Below are 22,140 nucleotides of genomic sequence, written 5' to 3' on the forward strand. Positions count from 1 at the left end.
GTGTGGCTTCAGCCGTGTTACTGACATCCTCTAGTACTCTTTGCCCTCATTTCTGTAGCTACCCTGGTTTCTTTGCTGTTCCCCAAATACACAGGCACGCGTGTGCTTAGGGCCTTATTCTACCTGTTCCCTCTGCCTGGAATGGTCTTTCCCAAGAAATTCACTTGCCTCACTTTGTGACCTCCCTGAAGTGTTGGCTCAAGTCTCAACTCAGATGCTCTTCTCAGGCCTTCTACTTCATGCTGTCACCTGTTCCCCCACCCCACCCTCTCGCTCCTGGTTCGCCTTGCGCTTACCTTAGCCTGTGTTTTCAGAAAGCAGAAGTCAAGGCAGAGGTTTATGTGATAGTACTTGACTGGGGAGCATGACCTCAGAAAGCTGGAGTAAGGCAGAGGGAGCACAGCAAAGCAGGAGGGAAATCCAATGGAAGGAGGTCTTGTCAAGTTGGCCATCTCCACTGGTGAAGGGTTGTTCAGTCCCAGAAAACCATCTGAGAAGCCGGATGAAATGCATCTCCAGATCACTTGGGAGTAAAGGGCTATCTATCCCCTGGCTCCTGTCTTCCAATAGCTGAAGGTTGCCCCATAGGATGTTAACTTCCCTCCACTCTGGATTGTGGTACACTAACTGAACGAAAACATGAATGAATAAGTACTGAAAGAGTATCAGAAGACAAGGTTAGTGTCCTTGCTCTGACTTTCTCAGGGTACAAGTTCCAGTTTCTGACTTTTGCAGTCCTGTTCCGGTTGGGTTTCTTTCTGGGGGCCCAGCATCCACTCCACATCCTTTAAAAATAGCACTCTGACTTCCTTTTCCAGGAATTACCTGTCCCCCATGCACTATAACGTGGTGGCATATCAAGGAACTCTGCACCTCCCCTCAACTCCCAAGCAAGGAGCACATGCCCTAAGAGAAGTTGATTGGAATTTCAATGATAAGCAAAGTGATAAAAACACTAAAAACAGATAGAGCCTATCAATTCCAGTGGTGGCCCCCGACATGATTGTAAAATTGTTTCTATTGTTTTTCCTATTCACATCTCCTGCATGGCCAATTTTTTCTTATTTATTTATTTATTTTTTGAGATGGAGTCTAGCACTGCCGCCCAGGCTGGAGTGCAGTGGTGCGATCTCGGCTCACTGCAAGCTCCGCCTTCCGGGTTCACGCCATTCTCTTGCCTCAGCCTCCCGAGTAGCTGGGACTACAGGCTCCCGCCACCACGTGTGGCTAATTTTTTTGTATTTTTATTAGAGACGGGGTTTCACCGTGTTAGACAGGATGGTCTCGACAGCATGGCCAAATTTTGTCGTTTGCTGAGACTTGTTCTCCACTCTTCTTTCTGATTCTGCGAACTTTCCCCATAGCTTTTCAATACTTTCCCTTTTATGCTTAAATCAGCTGCCATCTCTGTGTGTTTCAACCAAAGGACTCTGACTGATACACCAGGACTTCTCCATTGGGTCAACTCTGACGATCAAAGCTCAGACCAGAGCTCCATCTGCCCTCTCCCTGGACCTTCAACTTCTCTGTTCTCTGTGCTGAAGCGCCTGCGTCAACCCCACACATTCCCCTACAAATCTTGCCTTTTCTTCTTCTATTTTTTTTTTTTTTTTTTGAGATGGAGTTTCGCTCTTTCACCCAGGCTGGAGTGAAGTGGCATGATCTTGGCTCACCATAACCTCCGCCTCCCTGGTTCAAGCAATTCTCCTGCCTCAGCCTCCCAAATAGCTGGGATTATAGGTGCCCGCCACCACGCCCAGCTAATTTTTGTGTTTTTAGTAGAGACGGGGTTTTCCCATGTTGGCCAGGCTGGTCTCAAACTCCTGACTTCGGGTGATTCACCTGCCTCAGCTGCTCAAAGTGCTAGGAGTACAGGTATGAGCCACCACGCCCAGCCAAATCCTGCCTTTTCTCCTTCCATTTACAATGAGATGTTTCAAGGACTGTTCACAGGCTGCCTCCACATTTACACTTCCAGTTAATTCTACAGGCTAGCGTTCACCCCACAATGTTGCAGAAATTGTCCTCATCCAGCTCACAATCAGGCATCTTATGGCTACATACAATGACCACATTTCAACCTTATTTTTCTTGGCCTCTCACAGGAGTTCAACACTATTGACCATCTCCAAACACTCGCTTTACTTGGTTTCAGGGACACGCACCCTCCTGATTTACCTTCAGCTTTTCTGTCTCCTTCCTCTTTTCTTCACAGGTTTCTCTGCCTCTGCCTGCCTCCTGAATGTTGGTATTCTTTAGGCTCCAATTCCAAGTCTTAGTCTCTTTGATCTTCTCATATTTGTCCATGTCCTCTGGCTGATTGAATCTATTCTGAGTGTTCTTTAATATCTGTATGCCAATGACTCAAATATACATCTCAAGGCATGAATTTTCTTCTGGACTTCTTACATTTAGGTTCTCCTTGACATCTCTGTTTGACTGTTTCACAGGCATTTCAAAGTCAACATGTCCTAACTGATTCTAAAGTATGTTTTCCCTCTGGTGTTCCATAAGATTTTTTATTTTAACCATTTTTAATTGCACAATTCAGTGACATTCAGTACATTCACATTGCTGTGTAACCATCACTGCTGTTTATCTCCAGAACCTTTTCATCACCCCAAACTGAAACTATCAAATCATTTCACAGCCCCACGACAACCACCATTCAAGTTTCTGTCTATGAGTTTGACTATTTTACCTGGTTTACTTTAATATATAGAGAGTCATTTATTTTCTTCCCCTCATATTTATTTCAAGCAATGACTTCATGTTTCCAGTGGCATAGTAGCCACAATATTTGTCCTTCTGCATCTGGCTTATTTCACTTAGCATAATATTTTCAAGGTACGTAATATTAAAGCATGTATCACAACTTCCTTCCTTTTTAAGGTTAAATTGTATTTCCTTGAATGTATATACCACATTTTGTTTATTTATTTTGTCTTAGCCCATTTTCTGTTCTTACAACAGAATACCCGAAACTGTGTAATTTATAAAGCAAAGAAATATATTTCTTACAGTTATGCAGGCTTAGGAGTCTAAGGATGAGGCGCTGCATCTAGTGAGGGCCTTCTTGCTGGTGGGGACTCTTTATGGCATCACAAGGTTGCATCACATGGCAAGGGGACTTAGCATGCTAATGTGCTCACTCAGGTCTTTCTTCTTTTTCTTATAAAGCCACCAGTTCTCCTCCCGTGATAACTCATTAATCCATTAACCTATTAATCCATGAATGGATTACTCCATTTGTGAGGCAAAGCCTTCATGACCCAATCACCTTTTATAAGCCCCACATTTCAATACTGCCACATTGGGGATGAAGTTTCAATATGAGTTTTTGAGAGGACACTCAAACCATAGCATTCTGTCCTAGCCCCCAAAAACTCATGCCCTTCCCACATACAAAGACATATATTCCATCTGCATAGCTCCAAAGTCTTAACTTGGTCCAGCAGCAACTTAAAGGTTCAAAGTCCTAAGTCTTATATATGAGCCTGTGAAATCAAAACAAAATATCTACTTCTAATATACAATGGTGGGACAAGCATATGGTACACATTCTTATTCCAAAAGGGAGAAATAGAAAAGAAAGAAGGGGTAACAGGCTCTAAGCAACTCAGAAACCCAAGAAAGTAGACATTGGGTCTTAAGACTCCAGAATGATCTCCTTTGACTCCATTTCTGGCATCTTCTACACACTAGTATGGGGGTTGGGCCCCACAAGCCTTAGGCAGCTCTGCCTCTGAAGCTTGATTGGGGTCCATCCACCCAGCTCTTCCAGGCTGGGGTCTTGGTGGAATTCCATTCCCAGAGCTCCATGAGGCATTGCTCGACTGAAGACATTCTGCAGCAGCTCTGACCCTACATTTCTGCTTGGCATTGCTCTAGTAGAGGCTCTCTGTGGTGGCTCTACTGTCATGGCAAGTCTTTGTCTGTGCTGTCACGTTATCAATGACATTTTCTGAAACTTAGACGAAGGCTTAATAAGCCTCCACAGCTCTTGCTTCTTGCAAGTCAGCAGAATTAGCACCATGTGGATGCTGCCAAGGTTTATGACTTACCTTCCAGATCTGCAGCATGAGCCACACTTGGCCTGCTTGAGTTCTTGCTGGCGTGTCCTCAGAGTACTGTGCTGGGGCACAGAGTCTGGAGGTGGTCTTGGGCAGTAAGCCCACAGAAAGTGCCCGGGCTTGCTCCCTGAAACCATTCTGCCCTCCTAGGCCTCTGGGTCTGTGATAAGAGGGGCAGCCTTGAAAATCTCTGAAATGCCTTTGAGGTCTTTCTTCCATTGTCTTGAGGAATAGCACCTGGCTCCCTTCTAGCCGTGCTAATCTCTTTAGCAAATGGCCTCTGGGCTACATCCTTGCTTTTTCACTTTTTACGTGGCCGGGCTGATAAATTTTCAAATCTTTCCACTCTGCTTCCCGTTTAATTATAAATTCTTCCAATTATTTTTTTTGTTCCTCAGCCTCAGTGTAAGCTGCCAAAAGTAACCATGCAGCTGCTTGCTTTGCTTAGAAGTTTATTCTGCCAGATACCTTAGCTCATCACTTCCAAGTTTGGCCTTCCACAGAGTTCTTGAGTGTGGACACAGTTCAGCCAAGTTCTTTGCAAATTTATAACAAAGATGGCTTTTATTCCAGTTTCAAATACTTTGTTCCTCAGTTCTATTTGAAACCTCATCAGAATGGCCTTTACTGTTCATATTTCCATCAGCACTCTGGTCATGACCACTTAACCAGTCTCTAAAGAGTTTCAAACTTTCCCTAGTCTTTTTGTCTTCTAAGCCTTCATCAGGATCTAGGCATTTCCTAGACTGCTCCTCCAAATTCTTTCAGCCTCGGCCCATTACCTGATTCTAAAGCCAATTCCACATTTTCAGGTATTCATTACAAGCAGCACCCCACTCCTTGGTAGCAATTTTCTCTCTTAGTCTGTTTTCTGTTGCTTCTAACAGGATACCTAAAACTCCATTCATCCATTGAAAAACATTTGAATTGTTTCCACCTTTTGCCTATTGTGAATAATGCTTCCACAAACATTAGTGGACAATGATTCATCTGTTTGAATTCTTGCTTTCAATTCTTTAGGTAATTTTGTTGTTGTTCAAAATGGGGCATTTGGAGTATAGCCACCTCTTCCAGTCTTTGCAGACTGGCTTTGTGCCAGAGAAGCCCTTCACTAATTAGCTGGGCGTGCCCTGTACCTAGGGATCAGCTAGAGGTGAAAGCTTAAAGTCTTTTCAGTTCTTTTATGAGCATGCTTCTTGACTGGGCCTATGGCTTTTTCAATTTCCCAGCATACAGGCCTGCTTTTGAATGTCTTCATTTCCCAGAGTCTCACTCCAGCTTCTCCTCTGGGTCTTAGATGATCTATTGTGTAGCTCCACCTGTAATGTCTCGCCACAGGTGTCTGTGGAGCTTTTTAAAGCAGACTCCCATGCCTGCGACCCTAGGTTAAAGAGGGAGATTAGCCCTCCAGGCAGCCCCACAAAGATGTTAAAACATTGCAAATAAGGTCTGATCTGCTCCTTCTGTTCTAAGGGGGGATATTGGGCATGGGCTGCTGCATCTCCCTATGCCACACCAGGGAAAGGGTGGGTCAAGGGTGAGTAAAAACACCATGAATTTCCTGATGTTTTGAATGTGGCTTTTTCTTGACTGAGACTTCACTTCTTTGCTGTGGACCTTTTACCATTTTCCAACACTCCTATAAAGTTAATTTCATCGAGTTTCTGGTTGTTTTAATGTTTCTATGAGGGGAACATGGGTTTGGATCTGCCTCGTCTGCCATTTCACCGCAACACACTCAACTGTTCTCCCTGTTCTTGTCTTCCTACAACCCGGCCTCCACACAGGGCCATAATGATACCTCACACATGCTGTTCCATCTGTTCCTCTTTTCTCTTTGCCAGGCTAATTCCAACTCATTCCGTTTCCAGCCTACACTCTTTCCTCTTCATTTTATCCATTCAAGAATAGAATAGATGCTCCTGCTAAGAACACGTATATTTCCCTCTGCTTTCCATTTCATAGGGTCTCCTTCCAACTGCAAGACTTTATGATTCTCAAAGTCTACTTAGGGAAGCAAGTATTTACAGAGTCATGGGATGTTAGAGTTGGAAGAACCATTAGAGGCTCAATCACTTCATTTCAAAAATGACAAAATGTGATGAGAGTGTGGGAGTAACTAACCCCAGGGCCTACTGTCAGGTGATGGTAGAGCAAAGCATCCAAGTCTCACCTAGTTTTAGTCCAGAACTGTTTCCCAAGACTTCCTGATCTGCTAGGAAGATGTTTCAATCTAAGGAGGCCTCACCTGCCTCTCTTATTGCCTCTTATACTTGCTGCAGATGGGGAATTCTGGGTTTGCTCATGGGCTTTGCTTCTGTCTCGGCAAAGATTTCTCTGTGATAGTTCTTTCTTTGCACACATTGCCACATGCCACATAATGAACTTGTTAGATGTATCTTATGTGTTATAAATAAACTCCTCAGGGAAATTCCTGGATCCTGGGCCTCTCCCACTGGAGCTTTTGTTTGCTTGTCTTGATGTTCAAGCCAGGAAGAGAACTACAAGCACTGAATTATAGTTCCAGAGGCTGAAATTCTTGGTGTAGGGTTGGGAAAAATTGTTACCTCTATTGCTTTGCTCATGCCCATCTGGACAGAGGACCAGCTCAATGGGAGGATTCCTCCTGGGGTTCAGGAGCCCTGAGAACTGAGAGGACTGCCAAGGAAGGAATATGTCCGAAAGTAAGTCCATAGACTATCAGAGCTATAAGACAAATTAGAGATGCTTTGAGCTAGGGCCCTTATTTTGCAGATGAGAAACTGAAGCCCAGAGAAATTAGGAAACTTGACCAGCATTGTATATCATGGGGTAAGAGAAGATCATGAAATTTGGGGTCGGAAAACACTTGAGTGCTGGTTCTGCTACTTACCAGCTCTGTAACCTCAAGCAAGCCTCATTTTCCTCCTCATCAAAATGGAAATAATCCTATCTGCCTTGGAGGGCTATTGCCAGGAATAAAGAATACCCTGTCTATGATAATGCCTGCCATAGGGCACATGCTCACTGAATGCTCATGCTCTTCTTTCATCCTCTTTCCCTTTTAATTTGCAGCTTCCTCTTTGAGTCCTGAAAGGCTCTTTCTTCTCTATGATTTCAGTTAAGCTTGGTTGGTAAATACTTAAAAAAAAAAAAAAAAAAAGGCAAGAGTTAATTTTGCAGCTTTGAAATGGTTTATTTATTAACTGTAGAGTTATTTATTTTCTTCCCTCATATTTATTTCAAAGCAATGATTTCATTTTTCCAGAAGCACGATGGTCACTCTTCATTCTTCAAAGATAGCTGTTTAAAAACATCTCTTTAAACAGAAAACACCAGTAATTTTCTGGGCTCCCTTCCCATTGGCTGGAATACTCCAGAGGAATTTAGTTCTTTTCCAAGTCCCATTCTGGTTCTCTGTGGGACTCCTAGATAAGGAATTTCCTTTGGAGTCATTTTTGGCATTGCTTGGGTACTGCCACATGCACCAGGGAAATGAAATCCGCCTGTTATATGACTATGCTGTTACAGAGTCCTGTAGAGGTGGTTGCATTAGTGGTTGTGGTATAGAAGAGCTCATTGGCCTAGGAGTCAGAAAACCTTGGTTTCAGACCTGGTTTAACCATTATCTAGGCTGCTGGCCTTGGGCGACGTAGTCTTTCCTCTCCCCTAGATATCAGTTTCCTTATTTGTAAAGCAATCAGATAAAGTGCCCGAAGGGTCTCTGCCAGCTTTGACCTTAATCACAAACTGCTACTTAGCCCTATTTTGGGGAAGGAGGGGAATTTGGAATGGTGTCCTAACCCTGACCTTTCCAACAGGTCATCTGATTGTTACCCCAGGATTTCAGTCTGCCTAGGTTGATTTGGTGTTTGACCCTCTTATCTGAAACCTTCATAACATCTTTCTTTCCTTTCTTATCTGGAAACAAACATATGTCTTACTCTCTGACTTTTCTCTAAAGGAATTCAAGTTTTTAAAGGCAGTTACCTTGAGAGGTGTTGTTTTATACAAGAACTTGGGTGATAGTGATGAAATTTCAGTCTTTTTCTTATCCTTTCACTTCTTTTAAAACAAGCTCAATAATCTTACATCACCATCTTAATAGGGTCATAATGATATTTACAGAATGTCATAAAATATTCCCTATTTTCAAGATTCATTCATTTAATGGATGTTTATTGAGTGCATATTATGTGTCAGATATTTTTCTAGGCACTTGGGGATATGGCAGAGAAGAGCTACCAAATTGCTGTTATTGTGGATAGAGGAGCTAGACAATACACAATGTAAGTTGAGATGTGTGGTATGTTAGATAGGGTTACATACTGAGAAGAAGAACAAAGTAGGCAAGGGAGATAGGAAGGGTAGGGAATGAAGTTACAATCTAAATTGGGTAGTGAGGGAAGGCCTTACTAAGAGGATGACACTGGGGAAAAAAAAAGATGAAGGAAACAAATAAGAGGAATGGCAGGTGCCAAGGCCCTGAGGCAGGAGCATCCTGAAATATTCATAGATGAGGAGGCTAATGTGTGCAGTAGGACCAGAGTGGTAACGGGGATCAGGTCACTGTCAGAACATTGGTTTTTAATCTGAATTAGATAGGAAGCCACTGGAGAAGTTGAGTGGCAGGGTGATGTTACCCAATTTACTGTCACCCAGTTGATAATAGACCATAGAGATACAAGAATGAAAGAGGAAATATTAGCCAGGAGGCTCCTGCAGTACTCCTTGCAAGAGGCTGTAGTGACCCGTTCCAGGGTGGTAGCAGCTGTGGTTGAGTCTGGATGTACTTTAAAGGTGGAGCTGAGAGGATTTGCTGGTGACTCAGATGTGCAGTATGAGAGAGACAGGAGTCAAAGACGCCCCAGGATTTTTGGCCTGTGCAACTGGAAGAATGGAGTGTCTACTTTCTGAGATGAGGAAGGCCGTGAGGAACAAATTTTGGGGCAATATGAGGACCTCAGTTTTGGACATGGGCATTCTGTTAGACATTAAACATGAGAAATGCGAAGGTGGCAGTTGAAATATCACGCCTGTAGTTTAAAGGAGGTGCCCAAGCTAGAGATAAAATTGGAGAGCCATCAGCATTTAGGTGGTTTCAAATGTCATAAGCCTAGATGAGATTATTTAGGGAGTGAGGGTAGAGAGGAAAGAAAAGAGGCCAAAGAGCTGAGCCCAGGGAATCCCCATGTAGAGAGGTTGGAAAAATAAGGAGAAACCAACAGGGAGACTGTGGGGACTGAGGCACAGACAGCAGGATTCCCTGGGGCTTTCAGAGCTTTGGGAGCAGAGTGAGGACTGGAATCCAGGCCTTCGCAGCCAGGTTCAGAGCTGTGTCTACTGGCCCAAGGCTCCTTCTCTCTCATGGCACCAGCTACTTCTCGTATTGGAATCTTGCTGATGTCCCTTGCATGGGACACATTGTTGCGTTGAATCTGAGCAGGAGGTGGATTTTTGTCTCTATTTTTTTTTTTCAGTGCACTTGAAGTACTTCATAACTTTAAAATGCACTCAAATGAAAAGACTTGGTGGGAGGCCCAGACTGCTATCATGGATTTGGGCGTCAGACATGCAAACTCAGACCAAAGGGAGATGTTGTCAGAGTTGTTAAAAGAAGGATTCTGTTGTCTTGGATCCCACTGGCAGGCCTGGGCCACACATGAGCATTTAACTGGCATGGATTAAATAAACCAGATGGTCCCAGGCGATGGGCAAGATGGGATAACGTCACAGGACAAATAGCCCAAGGGGAGAAGAGAGTCCTCACTTTCAAACTAGGTCAGCATCTTCCGAGACCACAGGCCTGGTCTACATCTACACTGTGACCTTCGGATCCCCAGGCTTGCTCTGGTTGGTGCTGGCCTGTTGGTATCCATTGGGGTATCATAACCTCTGACTTTGTAGAGGTCTCCTTTGGGACTGAAAGATGCTGGCAGGGAAGATATGTTTTTGCCCATGCTGATCTGTTTTCATTCAGACACTCACCCTGGGTACCGTCCAGGCCCCACACACCTTCCCATTGTCATCACACTGCTTTATCCTAATACCCCATTCCTCAGAGAAGACTCCCTTGGTGGCTTTGTTATCTGCCTAGGTGTTGAAATGGTCCTGGTTCTTTTTCCTTATTATCAGAAGCTCATTGCTAGGAATTGAGCTTGTGTTTCTGCATTCAAATGACATTTTTCTTTTCCTCTTGAAAAAAAAAAAATGCCAACACAGGAAATTGTTGCAAAGGCACTGTTTGTCTCCTTCCCTCAAGTTCAGAGAACCCATGGCTTCCTTTCTATGGACAAGTGCTGGTACCAGTGGGTCACAGAAAGACCAGGGACCTGGGAAACAATTTCTGCTTTTGGGTTTTGGTTTCTGCCCTCTTTTCTCTCTACTTCTCTACTAATTCACTGTGAAGTGTTAACAGAGGTTGAGAATCTGTTAAAAGTGACTTCTCTAAGCCCAGCCCTAGGTTCTCAGAGCCCCCAGAAGGAGATTCCTCTCCTCCCTGTAAGCTGGCCTGCCTTGTTCAGGACCATTAGGTCTCTTGCCTAATGTACTGTAGCCATCTTGAGTCTCCCTCAGTTCACTGCATTTAATGCCTCATTTGAAAGGGAAAGCTGATCACATCTCTCTTTGGTTTAAAATCCTTAGATGGCTCCCTATTCCCAAAAGCAAGCTGAGTATTCAAGGCTTTTTATAATCCTGCACATAGAGATCTTCCCAAATGGTGTGATGTTCTTTCTCCCAAACTGTCTGTCTCTCTAGGGACTATATCATTCAGTTTTCCACAAATGCCTGGTGTCCTTTCATATCTCTGCTTTCTCATATGCTACTCCCCATTGCCTGGGATGCTCCTCCTCCTCTTGGTTTACTACTGCAAGGTAAAACAGCACCGTTCTTTCCAGAAAACACTAGTGCAGAAAGGTCTTAGCAATGGTGTTGCTACTGAGAGTCACAAAATAGTTCTGGATCATGGGCTACAATATCAGGGAATCTATCTCATCTCTGTCTCTTGCTGGTTGAGTGACCTAAGTCAGAGGTTGCACACTGGCGGGAGAGTCTATAATAATGACTTTCAAATTGCATGTCCGTTAGAATCACCTGTGGATCTTTAGAAAATCCCAGTGCTCAGGCCTTACTCTAGATTGATCATATTTGGATCTCTGTGGTTGAGACACAGACATTGGCATTTCTTTAAACTCCCCAGGTAATGCCTGTGTGTAGCCTTGATTGAGAGCCATTGGTGTTAGAGTTAAGGGATTAGGCTCCAGAGTCCATCAGAACTGGTTTCAAATCCTGGTTTCTCCATCTCCTAGCTGAGAGATCTTGGGTCACATTTTTTTAAATGACATTTTTGTTTTGAGAAGTATTGGAAGGTTGTGAAGATGGTACAGGAAGTTCTGATGCATACTACACCAGTTTCCTCTATTATTACCATCTTATATTTGTTTAGTACATTTCTCACAATTAATGAACCAAGATTGATACGTTATTATTAAATAAAGTCCAAATTTTATTCAGATTTCCTTAGTTTTCACCTGATGTTTTTGTCTTTTCCAGGATCCCATCCAGGATATCACATTACATTTATTTGTCGTATCTCCTTAGGTTCTGTATTAGTGTCCTGGGGCTGCCCAACCTGGGTAGCTTAAAATAACAGACATTTATTATTACACAGTTTGGAGGCTAGAAGTCTGCAGTCAGGGTGTTCCCTCTGAAGCTTGTAGAAGAGAATCCTTCCTCACCTGTTCCTAGCTTCTGCTGGTTTGCTGGCAATCCTTAGCGTTTCTTGGCTTGTAGCTACAAAACTTCAATCTCGGCCTTCATCAAGACATGATATTCTCCCTCACGTGTCTGTGTCTCTGTGTCTTTACTTTTCTGTTTTTTTCTTTTTTTGGAGAAGGAGTCTCACTCTGTTGCTCAGGCTGGAGTGCAGTGGCATGATCTCAGCTCACTGCAACCTCCGCCTCCCGGGTTCAAGTGATTCTTCTGCCTCAGCCTCCCAGGTAGCTGGGATTACAGGCACCCACCACCACGCCTGGCTAATTTTTGTATTTTTAGTATGCATGGGGTTTCACAGGTTGGCCAGGCTGGTCTTGAACTCCTGACCTCAAGTGATCTGCCTGCCTTGGCCTCCGAAAGTGCTGGGATTACAGGCATGAGCCACCGTGCCTGGCCTACTCTTCTTATAAGGATGCCCGTCCTATAGGATTAATTAAGGGCCCGCTCTACTCTAGTATGACCTTTTCTTAACTAATTACAGCTGCAATTATCCCATTTCCAAATAAGTTTACATTCGAAGGCACTGGGGGGTGGGACTTTAACATATGTTTCCCATTTTGGCTCCTCTTGGCTGTGATAGTTTCTTACAATGTCCTCGTTTTTGATGACCTTAACAGTTTTGATGAGGGTTGGTCAGGTACTTGGTTGAATGTCCCTCAGTTGGGATTTACCTGATGTGTTTCTCATGATTAGCCTGGGGTTATGGGATTTGGAGGGAAGAACACAGAGGTAAAAAGCCATTTTCATCATGGCACACAAAGTCACATAGCATCCATGTGACTTAACACTTGTGTATTAACCTTGATTACCTGGCTGAGGTAGTGTTTATCAGGCTTCTGCACAGCAGAATTATTGTGTCCCGCCCCACCTTTTATACTATATTCTTTGGAAAGAAATCACTATGTGCTGCCAACACTTAAGGGATGGGGACTCATGCTGCATCTCTGGAGGGATGCACGATTTTGCATTTTTTCAATGGGAGATTGGTCTATTCTCCCAGTTGATTTATTTGTTCAATAATTTATTCACGTAAGTATGTACTCATGAATATTTATTTTATACTTTGGGTTATTATCCAATGCTATGTTGCTTTGTTGCTCAACATTCCAGCTTTGGCCAGTGGAAGCTCTTTCATTTGGCTCCTGTGTCCCTTTGACATATCCCCAGCACTGTGTGGCACTTTGAGCGTTTCCTCACTTTCTGGGACTGCAAGATGCTCCAGTCTCAGCTTGTGTGTTTCTTGCCCCAATCCCGGAATCAGTCATTTCTTCAAAGAGCCTGTGTTCCTTTTATCGGATGATGATATTTTAGAAACCAAGACCTGTGTACTAAGAGTGCTCATTGTTGCTGGGGTATTTGTGCTCCTAAGTTGGCCCACATTTTACACTTCACTGCACTTCAGGTTGCTCACCTGTAAAAGGGGGATAAGTATAGTCCTTTCATGACATTTTCTTGTGAAAATTAAATTAGAGAATGTGTATAGCAAGCAGATAGTAAGTACTCAAAAATGTTAGTGGTGATTATTTCCCATATAACCTTTTACATTTGAGTGAACTTATAATTTTCTAAGTTCTTTCTTATCTGCTAATTCATCAGATTCAACAGCCTCAGGAGAGAGGTTATTCTAGCGGTGTAGAGATGGGAAAATTAAATAAATAAGGGAGTCAACCTATGCTGCACTAGAATTCAAGTCTTTTGATTTTGAGACTTATCCTAGACCAAGATTGGTTTCCACCTCTGTCATATGAGTGGTCTACATTCCCCTCCCTGACTCTTGCCCAACTCTAGCTTGAAGAGCTTCTTGGTGGTGGTGTTTCTTTGATTCTTGTTCTGCACTGAGTAAGATTAACTCAAGGCAGAAAGAAAGCATGTACTCCAATCCAGAACAGGCCACTCATAGATATGGCGCCATATTTTCTAAACCAAACACTGAACATATGATTCAAATTTATTAAATGCCACTGGTAATAGTAAATTTAATAAATGAGTGGCATTTAATAATTGTAATGTGGATGCAGAAACATTGACATTCTGGGATATTTTGATAATTTACAGGAATAATAGGACAGGTATTTAAACAGAACTGACCCAAATACCTAAGACATGCTTTTGTATCTACAACAATCTTCCCATCATAGTCTCTCTCCCTTCATGGTACAGTGATCCTACACGAATACAGCAAAATGTTGGTAAATGAAAGCAACTCACTATAATCATCAGTGCATAAAAAACATACAAACAAACAGGGAGCTTTGACTCAATGCAGATGTTTATTGGAACTAATGTTTGTTTTTTCATACGAGCAACAGCTTCTGTTGTTAATAAAATCCGGGCATGATTATTATTGCTAACAGCAGCACTCATGGTATGAAATTATAGCTTCGGTTATACAAACTGTATTCTAGAGAGGTGGGTTTTGGTTGCACAAAGAGGAGACCTTTTAAAGAGGCAGCACATTTAAAACATTTTCTTCCTTATTTTTTTAAATTAATATTCACAATCAGTGATTCAAAAAGCAGCAATTTTAAAGTTGAATGAGCTGCAATTGGGGGTAGTGAGTTTCTCATCAGTAGAAATGCTCAAGAATGAGGTCGTGAAGTTAGACAAGGTTGTTGTCCTCACAGATACTCCAGCCCTCTGTTTCTATGGCTCTGAGAGATCTGGGTTTCTTGGACCTTAGCAGCAGTGCAGGAGCTGGCACAGCTAATAAGTGCTTGTAGATCACGGGGAAGCCTGGGTTCCATGGCCTATTTAGACATTTTCTCAGGATAAGGATGAAATTGCAATTGGAGAAATAAACAGAATAAGCTGGGTCCAGCCAGAAGTCAATATTTGTGCACAAACCTTGAGGCCATTTCAAGTCCTGTTTAGAATTCTAACTTTAAGGAGAACAGCTCTTTTTGGTGTTGGTTCTGATCCCAGAAAAAGAGTCTACTGGACATGTGTTTTTGTGGGAGGAGCTGGTATAATAAAGGACATCTTGAGTGGACATTTACTATTGTTCTCCTCCATCTGGAAGGCCTCCTCCGTCTTACCTGTGGACAAGGCTCTGGTCCAGTCACCTCTTCTGGGAAGCCTTCTTGATTGATATCTCCTCCTCCAAAACCTTCATACCAGAATGGTCTTTCTTTTACCTCCATGACTTCCCAAAGCAGCACTTGGCAGGGTTTGTTCTATTACATGGTAGTCACTTACATATGTTTCATGTCTCCCAATAGGAGCTCCTAGAAGGTATAAATGATACTGTCTTCATCTAGGTAGTTCCCACAGCAGCCACCACAGCCTGGGATGTTGGGGTGTGCCCAGGCAGTGCTTGAAATGGGAAGGTATGGTGTCTTGGGATGCCTTGGGATGATTCCAAAACAGCATTACAGTTCTTCTTTGGCATTGAAAATGGAGTTTCTGCTAGCTTGACAAGTGTCTGATGGAGCTGGGTCCCATTGCCACCTTCCCCTTACAGAATAAACAGCAGGGCACAAAGAGGTAGAATGACTTGTTTATAGAACCAGAGGCAGGCTGTGAATTGCTGTCCCTGAGTATTCAGCCTGGGGCTTTATATATATATATATATATATATATATATATATATATATATATATATATATATATATATATATATATGTTCTCATTCTCCATTATCTTCCTCTTTTTTTTCAAGAGACCTGGAATTACTCCAACAGCTGCATACAGGTCAAGAGTTAAAGTCCCCCAGGGAAGATCAATTTCTATAAAACAGAAGACAGGAGCTTGGAGCTTCTGATCCCTTGGAGGGCTTATATCTTAGAGCTCTGGAGGGCATAAGGTCTCTAGAAGCTTCCTGAGAGAGGATGGGAGAGGCATTTTGCTTGGAAAACACTTATGGCCTTGCAAGATGAGGGAGTTCAGGGTGAGGCTCAGGGGTGAGGAGTTGGGGAACGGCTGCTTGGGGTCAGCTGTGGACATAGGAAGGAAGAGTGTAGGGGCCTGGGGTACAAACTACCAGGGCCCACCTCGTGCAGCCCGGTTTCCCAAGAAGGGAAGGAGGCCAGAGCCCAGAGCAGATGCTCTGCTTAGGAATAAGGAAGGATCCTTTGGCTCACACTTTGCCTGTCCCATGTCCTTGGGAACCCACCCGTAGTGGAAAGGGGTGGGTATTTCAGGATCAGCAGCAGCATTTTGTCTGCATCAAAGTTCCTTTGAACCGATTGTAATTTTTGCCTTTTGGTTACATTGGCTTTACCTCATCTTATCAGGGGGAAAATGGCTTCATTGTATCTTAGATCGTCAGAGCTTGGAGGACCCTTTGAGATGAGGGAGAAGGACTTGCATAGGGTCATACAGGGGGCTAAGGGCAGAGCTAGTTCTAGAACCAGGTGTCTGCCTTCCCAAACCACAATCCCCAGGCTCCCTCCTGTCCCTGCTTCTCTCAGGCCCTCCCGCAATCTGGCATCTGGTGCATGTTCCTAGCTACATTGCTAGGGGACATACCACAGGACTCAGAACCTTGTCTGTTTTACTTTTTTAGGGATGAGGGTGAAGATTGATGTTGGGAAAGTTGCACGGTGGCAAAAAAGCATACAGCATTTAAGGGCAGATGGAGATGGTCAAGGTTGAGGGGTAGAGGTGTGTCACTGATCAATGCTAAGACCCAGGCAGGGGTTTGTAAGAGAGCTTCTGCCTGGTAGACACACCGACCTTCTGCTAAGGTGCATTTATTGAAAACAGTGTATGCTATGCACTGTGTTAAGTGCTATGCATCTATTAGTTAATCTTTTCCTCATCAGACTTTTACGAGGTAGGTAAGGTATAGCGTTTCCATCTTATGAAGAAACTGAGGTTCGAAGAGATGAAGTCACCTGCCCAGCACTGAAAACTAGTAAGTGATAGAGCCTGGATTCGGCCTGTGTTCTGACCACTCCCCTGCTCCATCTCTTTAAAGAGAGTGAAAAGGGGGTGAAGATACCTGCTCTATTGCCCAGTAATGGATAGGCTGAAGGAGGGGGGATGGGAGGAAGGAAAGGATAAATGGCTGCTTTCATTGGAGGATCGTCCTCTGCTACTGACTGCCCACAGCTGGTGGTGCTGGGGCTGAGGAGCCAAATTCAGTTCCTCACTCCGGTGACCCTCTGGATCCAGTCCTTGTTGTGGTGGATGTAAGAGTATACTCCGTAGCGGTCCTTCTTCCCACAGTCCTCACCCCAGGACACAGTGCCCACCAGGTACCACTGGCCTCTTTCTCTATTCAGGGTCACCATGGGGCCTCCAGAGTCACCCGCACAGGCGTCCTTTCCCCCTAGGTGAAAAAGAGACACAGATGAAGATAAAATGCCCCTTCCCAGCCCAAGTCTCCTTCTCCCATGTATGGGTTGTAGTTCAGAGAATTGGGCACTAGAGGGCATAGCAGACCGTTGGACCCAAACCTCAGCTCTGGGCAGTTCTAGGTCAGGCCGCATCAGAGCTCAAATGATTCTAGAAAGCCCTGATTCAGACCTCTTTCTTTCTTTTCTTTTCTTTTTCTTTTTTCTTTCTTTCTTTTTTTTTTTGAGATGGAGTCTCGCTCTGTCACACCCAGGCTAGAGTGCAGTGGCACGATCTCGGCTCACAGCAACCTCTACCTCCTGGGTTCAAGTGATTCTCCCGCCTCAGCCTCCCGAGTAGCTGGGACTACAGGCACCTGCCACCACGCCCGGCTAATTTTTGTATTTTTAGTAAAGATGGGGTTTCGCCATGTTAGCAAGACTGGTCTCGAACTCCCGACCTCGGTGATCCACCCGCCTCGGCCTCCCAAAGTGCTGGGATTACAGGCATGGACCACCGCGCCCGGCCAAGGCCTCTTTCTTAAGGGAAACACTGAACTTGGGAAGGGAATGATGATCATCCTGTAAATATCTTTTCTCCGATGCATCTTCTCCTGTGGAATCCCTCCTCCCACGGCCTTCCTCCAGTCCCCCGCGCCCCCACACTGCCAGCCCACCAGGTTGGGAGGCCTCTGTGCTCCCTTGCTGGCTCTGCACCACTCCCTGGCTGGCAGCGCCCCTGTTGTACGCCAGCCTCTTAACCCACCTTCCTTCTCCCCAGCACAGATCATGTCCCTGGTCACTTTCTTCTTCAGCGGGGCATAAGCCTTCTGGCAGGTGCTGTGGTCAACAATCGGGATTTCAATCTAGAACACAAAGCTGTTATTGGTCCTCATCCCTGGCTGAGAAGCCTCTGCTATTCTGACACCCCTGATGACGGCTCCTCTCCACTCCATACCTGGATGGACCTGTGTCTACCTTAGACTTGATCTAAGAGACTGCCCCATGCTACAGGTGAAGGAACAGTTGAATGGAGAATCAGGAGGCCCGTGCTCTAGGGCAGTCTTGGCTGTGAAGACCTTGGCTGTGTGAACTTGGGCAAGTCACATGCCCTCTCTGGGCCTCAGATCTCTCATCAGTAAGACAGAGGTAATAATACTTGCTTAGGAGATGTGTTAGTCAATAGGACAATGTATACAGAAATGAAGGTTGGTTTTCTTTTCTCTCACCCCTACTGTAGGACCTAGAACATGTGGCTTACTCATTGTTTTTCAGACTCTGAGACTCTGTTTCCTCATCTGAAAAATGGAAGTTGCAGTATTTGATATACTAATCACTGTACAAAGAAGAGAGGCAGGAACAAGTGCTTTGTAAACTACACACACTGTATAAATATTAGTTACTGTGGAGTTATCACTGCAGCCTTTGCAGCAAACACTTTCTTATGTTGTCCTCCCTCACTACAGTATGAGCGTCAGTCTCGATGCTGGATCTGTATTTTATGCATTTCTATCTTACATTGCTTGGAGCTTAGTAGATACCCAGAAAATATATATTTTTTTGCAATGCAGCAAAATTGATACATAAAAATAAGGCATTGTGACTATTATTGCCCTTGATCCAGCGTGGGGGTAACTGTTGGAGTAGATGTCTGGAATAAAAAGAGGAAACATATGATTCTCTTTCAGTCAAATCAAGAACTGAATGGGCCATATTCTCTAAATGGACAGTTGCTGTTGCCCTTGCTGGGAGGAAACCAGAGGCCATTCAGATCCCTCTTGGGCCATGGCCTTCCCTGGATAAGGGGAGAGGAAGCCAGGGCAGGGTGGTCCTGAGGACAGGTCCTCAGCAACTGTTGAGAACCTGATTCATCGTTCAGGTATCATTTCAGCATCACTTCCTTTGGGAATGCCTCCTGAACCCCTGAGACAAGATCAGATTCTCTTTCATATGTTTTGGAGCATCCTGCATTTCTCTCTCTCTCCACCTTTATCACATCCATAACTACTTTCTGTCCATCCCACTTGACCATGAGCCCAAGAGGGCCAGGGACCAGATGTATCCTTTTACCCCAGCACAGCTAGTAGCTAGTACAGTGTCTGGTACCAAGGAAACACCAAATAGACCCCCGGGAGTTAGTGAATGAAGGGATGAACGGTTGTTGCAAATCCCAAATTTTAAAATATGTCAAAATAATATATGTGGAAGAATTTAGAAACTAGCTGTGTCAGTCATAGGCCCCGGTGATATCAGAGCCAAGCAGCTCTTTGATGGCAGCTCGTGTTGCCCCATAACTTTGCAGTTGGAAATAGTATCTTATGGTCTAGAGAGGCAAAGTAACTTGCTTCAGATGACCCGGCAAGTTAGTGGGAGCCAAGACTTGAAACTATGGCTCCTTACTTTTAGTTCAGTGTTTTTTTTTTTTTCCTGGAACTGATAGGAATATGAACTTCTAAGTGCAACTGCCAAGTTCATTACTGCAAGGACTGTGGTTCTCAAGAGCCTGGCTCATTCTGGCCAATTTGGTGTACAATTCTCATGGTGCGCAGCTGGATTGTCACCATGGGGGTGTCTAAACTTGCTGTTTTCTGGGAGAATTTTCATAAGCTAAGCCTTTAATAAGCTACCAGAAAAACTTAACAGTGTTTAGAGGCTAGAGTCCATGACATGTAGAACAAACAAATCAAGCTTTCTGGGGTTCAAAGTCCCGTTGAACTTTGGAGGTGGGTCTGGGCTCCTAGTTTCCCTCTCACCAACTCCCACCCAAGCCTCAAAATCCCTAAGGGAACAATACGGAGCAGGAAGGCCCAGTGCAGAGCTGAGGTGTCACTGTCTGTAGGTTATAAAGTGAACTTCACCTCCATCAGGGTCTCTGGGAACCTTTGCAAGAACTGCTTCCCCCAGCCGCTGACGATGACCATGGCTCCTGGAGGAGAGAAGATACTGTGAGAACAGAGAAGCTATCTGTGGGGTGTTTGGAGGGGTGCAGCTTGCAGCTCCATCATCCTCTTCTGTGGAGGAAAGACTGGATTGTTCTCAGAGAAAGGTGGCGTGGTGGGGAGGAAGACGTGAAAGGCAGCTGGGCTACAGATTACCTGCAGCAGAGCTAGGGGCACTGGTTTCTGTGATGTGTTACTGGCTTACTTGTTTAGTTTTCTATTCTGTCCCACCCTCAACTAGTCTGAAACCTAGGGTCCATGAGAGCAGAATCTCATTCTTGGTCACTGCTATATCACAATGCCTATCACAATGCTGGCACATAGTAGGTGCTCAATCAAGAACAGCGAATAAATAACAAGCCCAGCTTAGTCCACTATGTGCTATGGTGCCTTTAGCCAGCCCTCCTCTCTGCTCCCCTTCTAAGCCTCTGTTTTCCTATCCATAAAATGAGGAGGCTGGACTTGGTATTCTCTAAAACCCCTTTCAGAGTTGACATTCCAGAAGTCTATGAAGTTGGTAAATCTGTGGGGCAATGTGGAAGTGGGTTGAGCACTGACAGAGCAATTATTTTCTCATTTGAAAAAGAGCCTGGATACTGAAAACAGTGTTGGGTTTAAAGTCAGAAAACCTGTACTATATCCCCAGATCTGCTTCATACAAGCTGCATCTTGGGTGAGTCACATCACCCTGCTGACCCTTAGTTTTCTCGTTTGTAAATGAGGCTACAGTGCCACCTTGCAAGGCTTGCATGGTTCGTACATAAGTTAATGAACATAAAGCACCTGGCACATGGTGGGCACATGGCACCCAATGAGTCAAAGCCAGCTACACCTGGGCCTTTCCTGTTGGCTCAGTTCCCCTAAATACTCCTCAGATTACATCTCAGCCATTTTTCTTTTGAGCTAAAGGAAGTGAACTTGATGTGGCATCACTGAAATTAGAATGAAAAGGAAGCCAGCTGACATGGGTCACCTATGTTTAAGTATTATCTCAAACATGGAAATGTCACAGCCACCACATGGGATAGCATCTCCAGTTTAGAGGCAAGGGGATTGAGGCTTAATGAGGTTAAATAACTTCCTGAAGATCACCCAGCTGGGAAATGGTCGCAGTGGGGTTTGAGTCTGTGCTGAGTATTAAGCCATTGTCCCCCAGCTTGAGACTTACCCTTCTACATTCTGCTTTGTGGTACTAGGGATGAGACTCTGAAGTGGGCAGTTCTACTTTGCTAGCTGGTTTCCTGAAAACAGGGGGCACTTTCAGAAAGGCAGGAAGACTTGCTTTGGCTGTTGGCATCAGCCCTGGCAGTGGTTTTTCACCCCAGTAGTGGCCATTGTTTCCAGCTGTTTTCCTTAGCACGTTAGACTCTTCTGCAGAAGTTCAGGTTCTGGCCCCATAGGGCCCCTTTTCCAAGCTTCTAATTTCTAACTCCAGGTTCTTACCTTTGTTTCCCCAGCCCTAGGGTTGGTGGTTTCTTCCTGCAGGTACCATCTCTATGATCTCAGTTCTTCCCTCTTACTTCTCCAATCCTTCAGTGTCCTATATTAAATTCTCTCTGTTACGATAACTAGTCTAGTTTTTGTTTTTCTATCTGGACCCTTAGGTCTGACTGTTTACTATGTGCTTCCCACAACTTTTGCTGCCTTGGACCCAGTTGTGACTTGGTTGTTTGAGGGGAAGCAGTTGGTGAGTCATGCAGACACTGTCAGCTGACTTAATTGGCACCAGAGCTTCACCAACGTGAAGACGGACTCCTTGTGGAGGCACCAGCTGCCCTGCAGAGGTGGAGGTAGGGGAAAGTACCTTCCTGCTGGGGTCCCTCAGGCAGACAGATGGGCATCACGAAGGCATTCAGCACTGGGCTCTCCAACAGCTCCACCAGAGCCACGTCATTCTTGAATGTGTTGGGATCATACTGGGGGTGGAGAGTGATGTGTTTGACACCGAGATGCTGTTCATTTTCATCTGACCGGAGCCTCCAATGCTTGCCTGGGCAAGAAGAAGACATGTGAGGCATGGGGGCAATGGAGGATAAGGTCACACCTTGTTCCCTGTCAGCCCCCACCCCAGCCCCATCCAGCCCTTGCTTCCAGCCT

General features: G+C 44.6%; 1 protein-coding gene across 1 annotated transcript in view; it reads right to left on the minus strand.

The window, feature by feature from the left end:
• Positions 1-14,079: 14,079 nt before the first annotated feature.
• MASP1 (MBL associated serine protease 1) overlaps positions 14,080-22,140 on the minus strand; it is a 74,845-nt gene continuing 66,784 nt past the window's right edge. Inside the window, exons 13-16 of the mRNA XM_055382107.2 lie at positions 21,848-22,033; positions 19,963-20,030; positions 17,871-17,970; positions 14,080-17,100 (exon numbers count right to left, since the gene is read on the minus strand). Of these exons, the coding sequence (XP_055238082.2) occupies positions 16,910-17,100; positions 17,871-17,970; positions 19,963-20,030; positions 21,848-22,033 (545 nt within the window). The 3' untranslated portion in view covers positions 14,080-16,909. The remainder of the gene's footprint in view (positions 17,101-17,870; positions 17,971-19,962; positions 20,031-21,847; positions 22,034-22,140) is intronic.

The sequence above is a fragment of the Gorilla gorilla genome, chromosome 2 (genome assembly GCF_029281585.2).
Source record: "Gorilla gorilla gorilla isolate KB3781 chromosome 2, NHGRI_mGorGor1-v2.1_pri, whole genome shotgun sequence".
Lineage (NCBI taxonomy): Eukaryota > Metazoa > Chordata > Mammalia > Primates > Hominidae > Gorilla > Gorilla gorilla.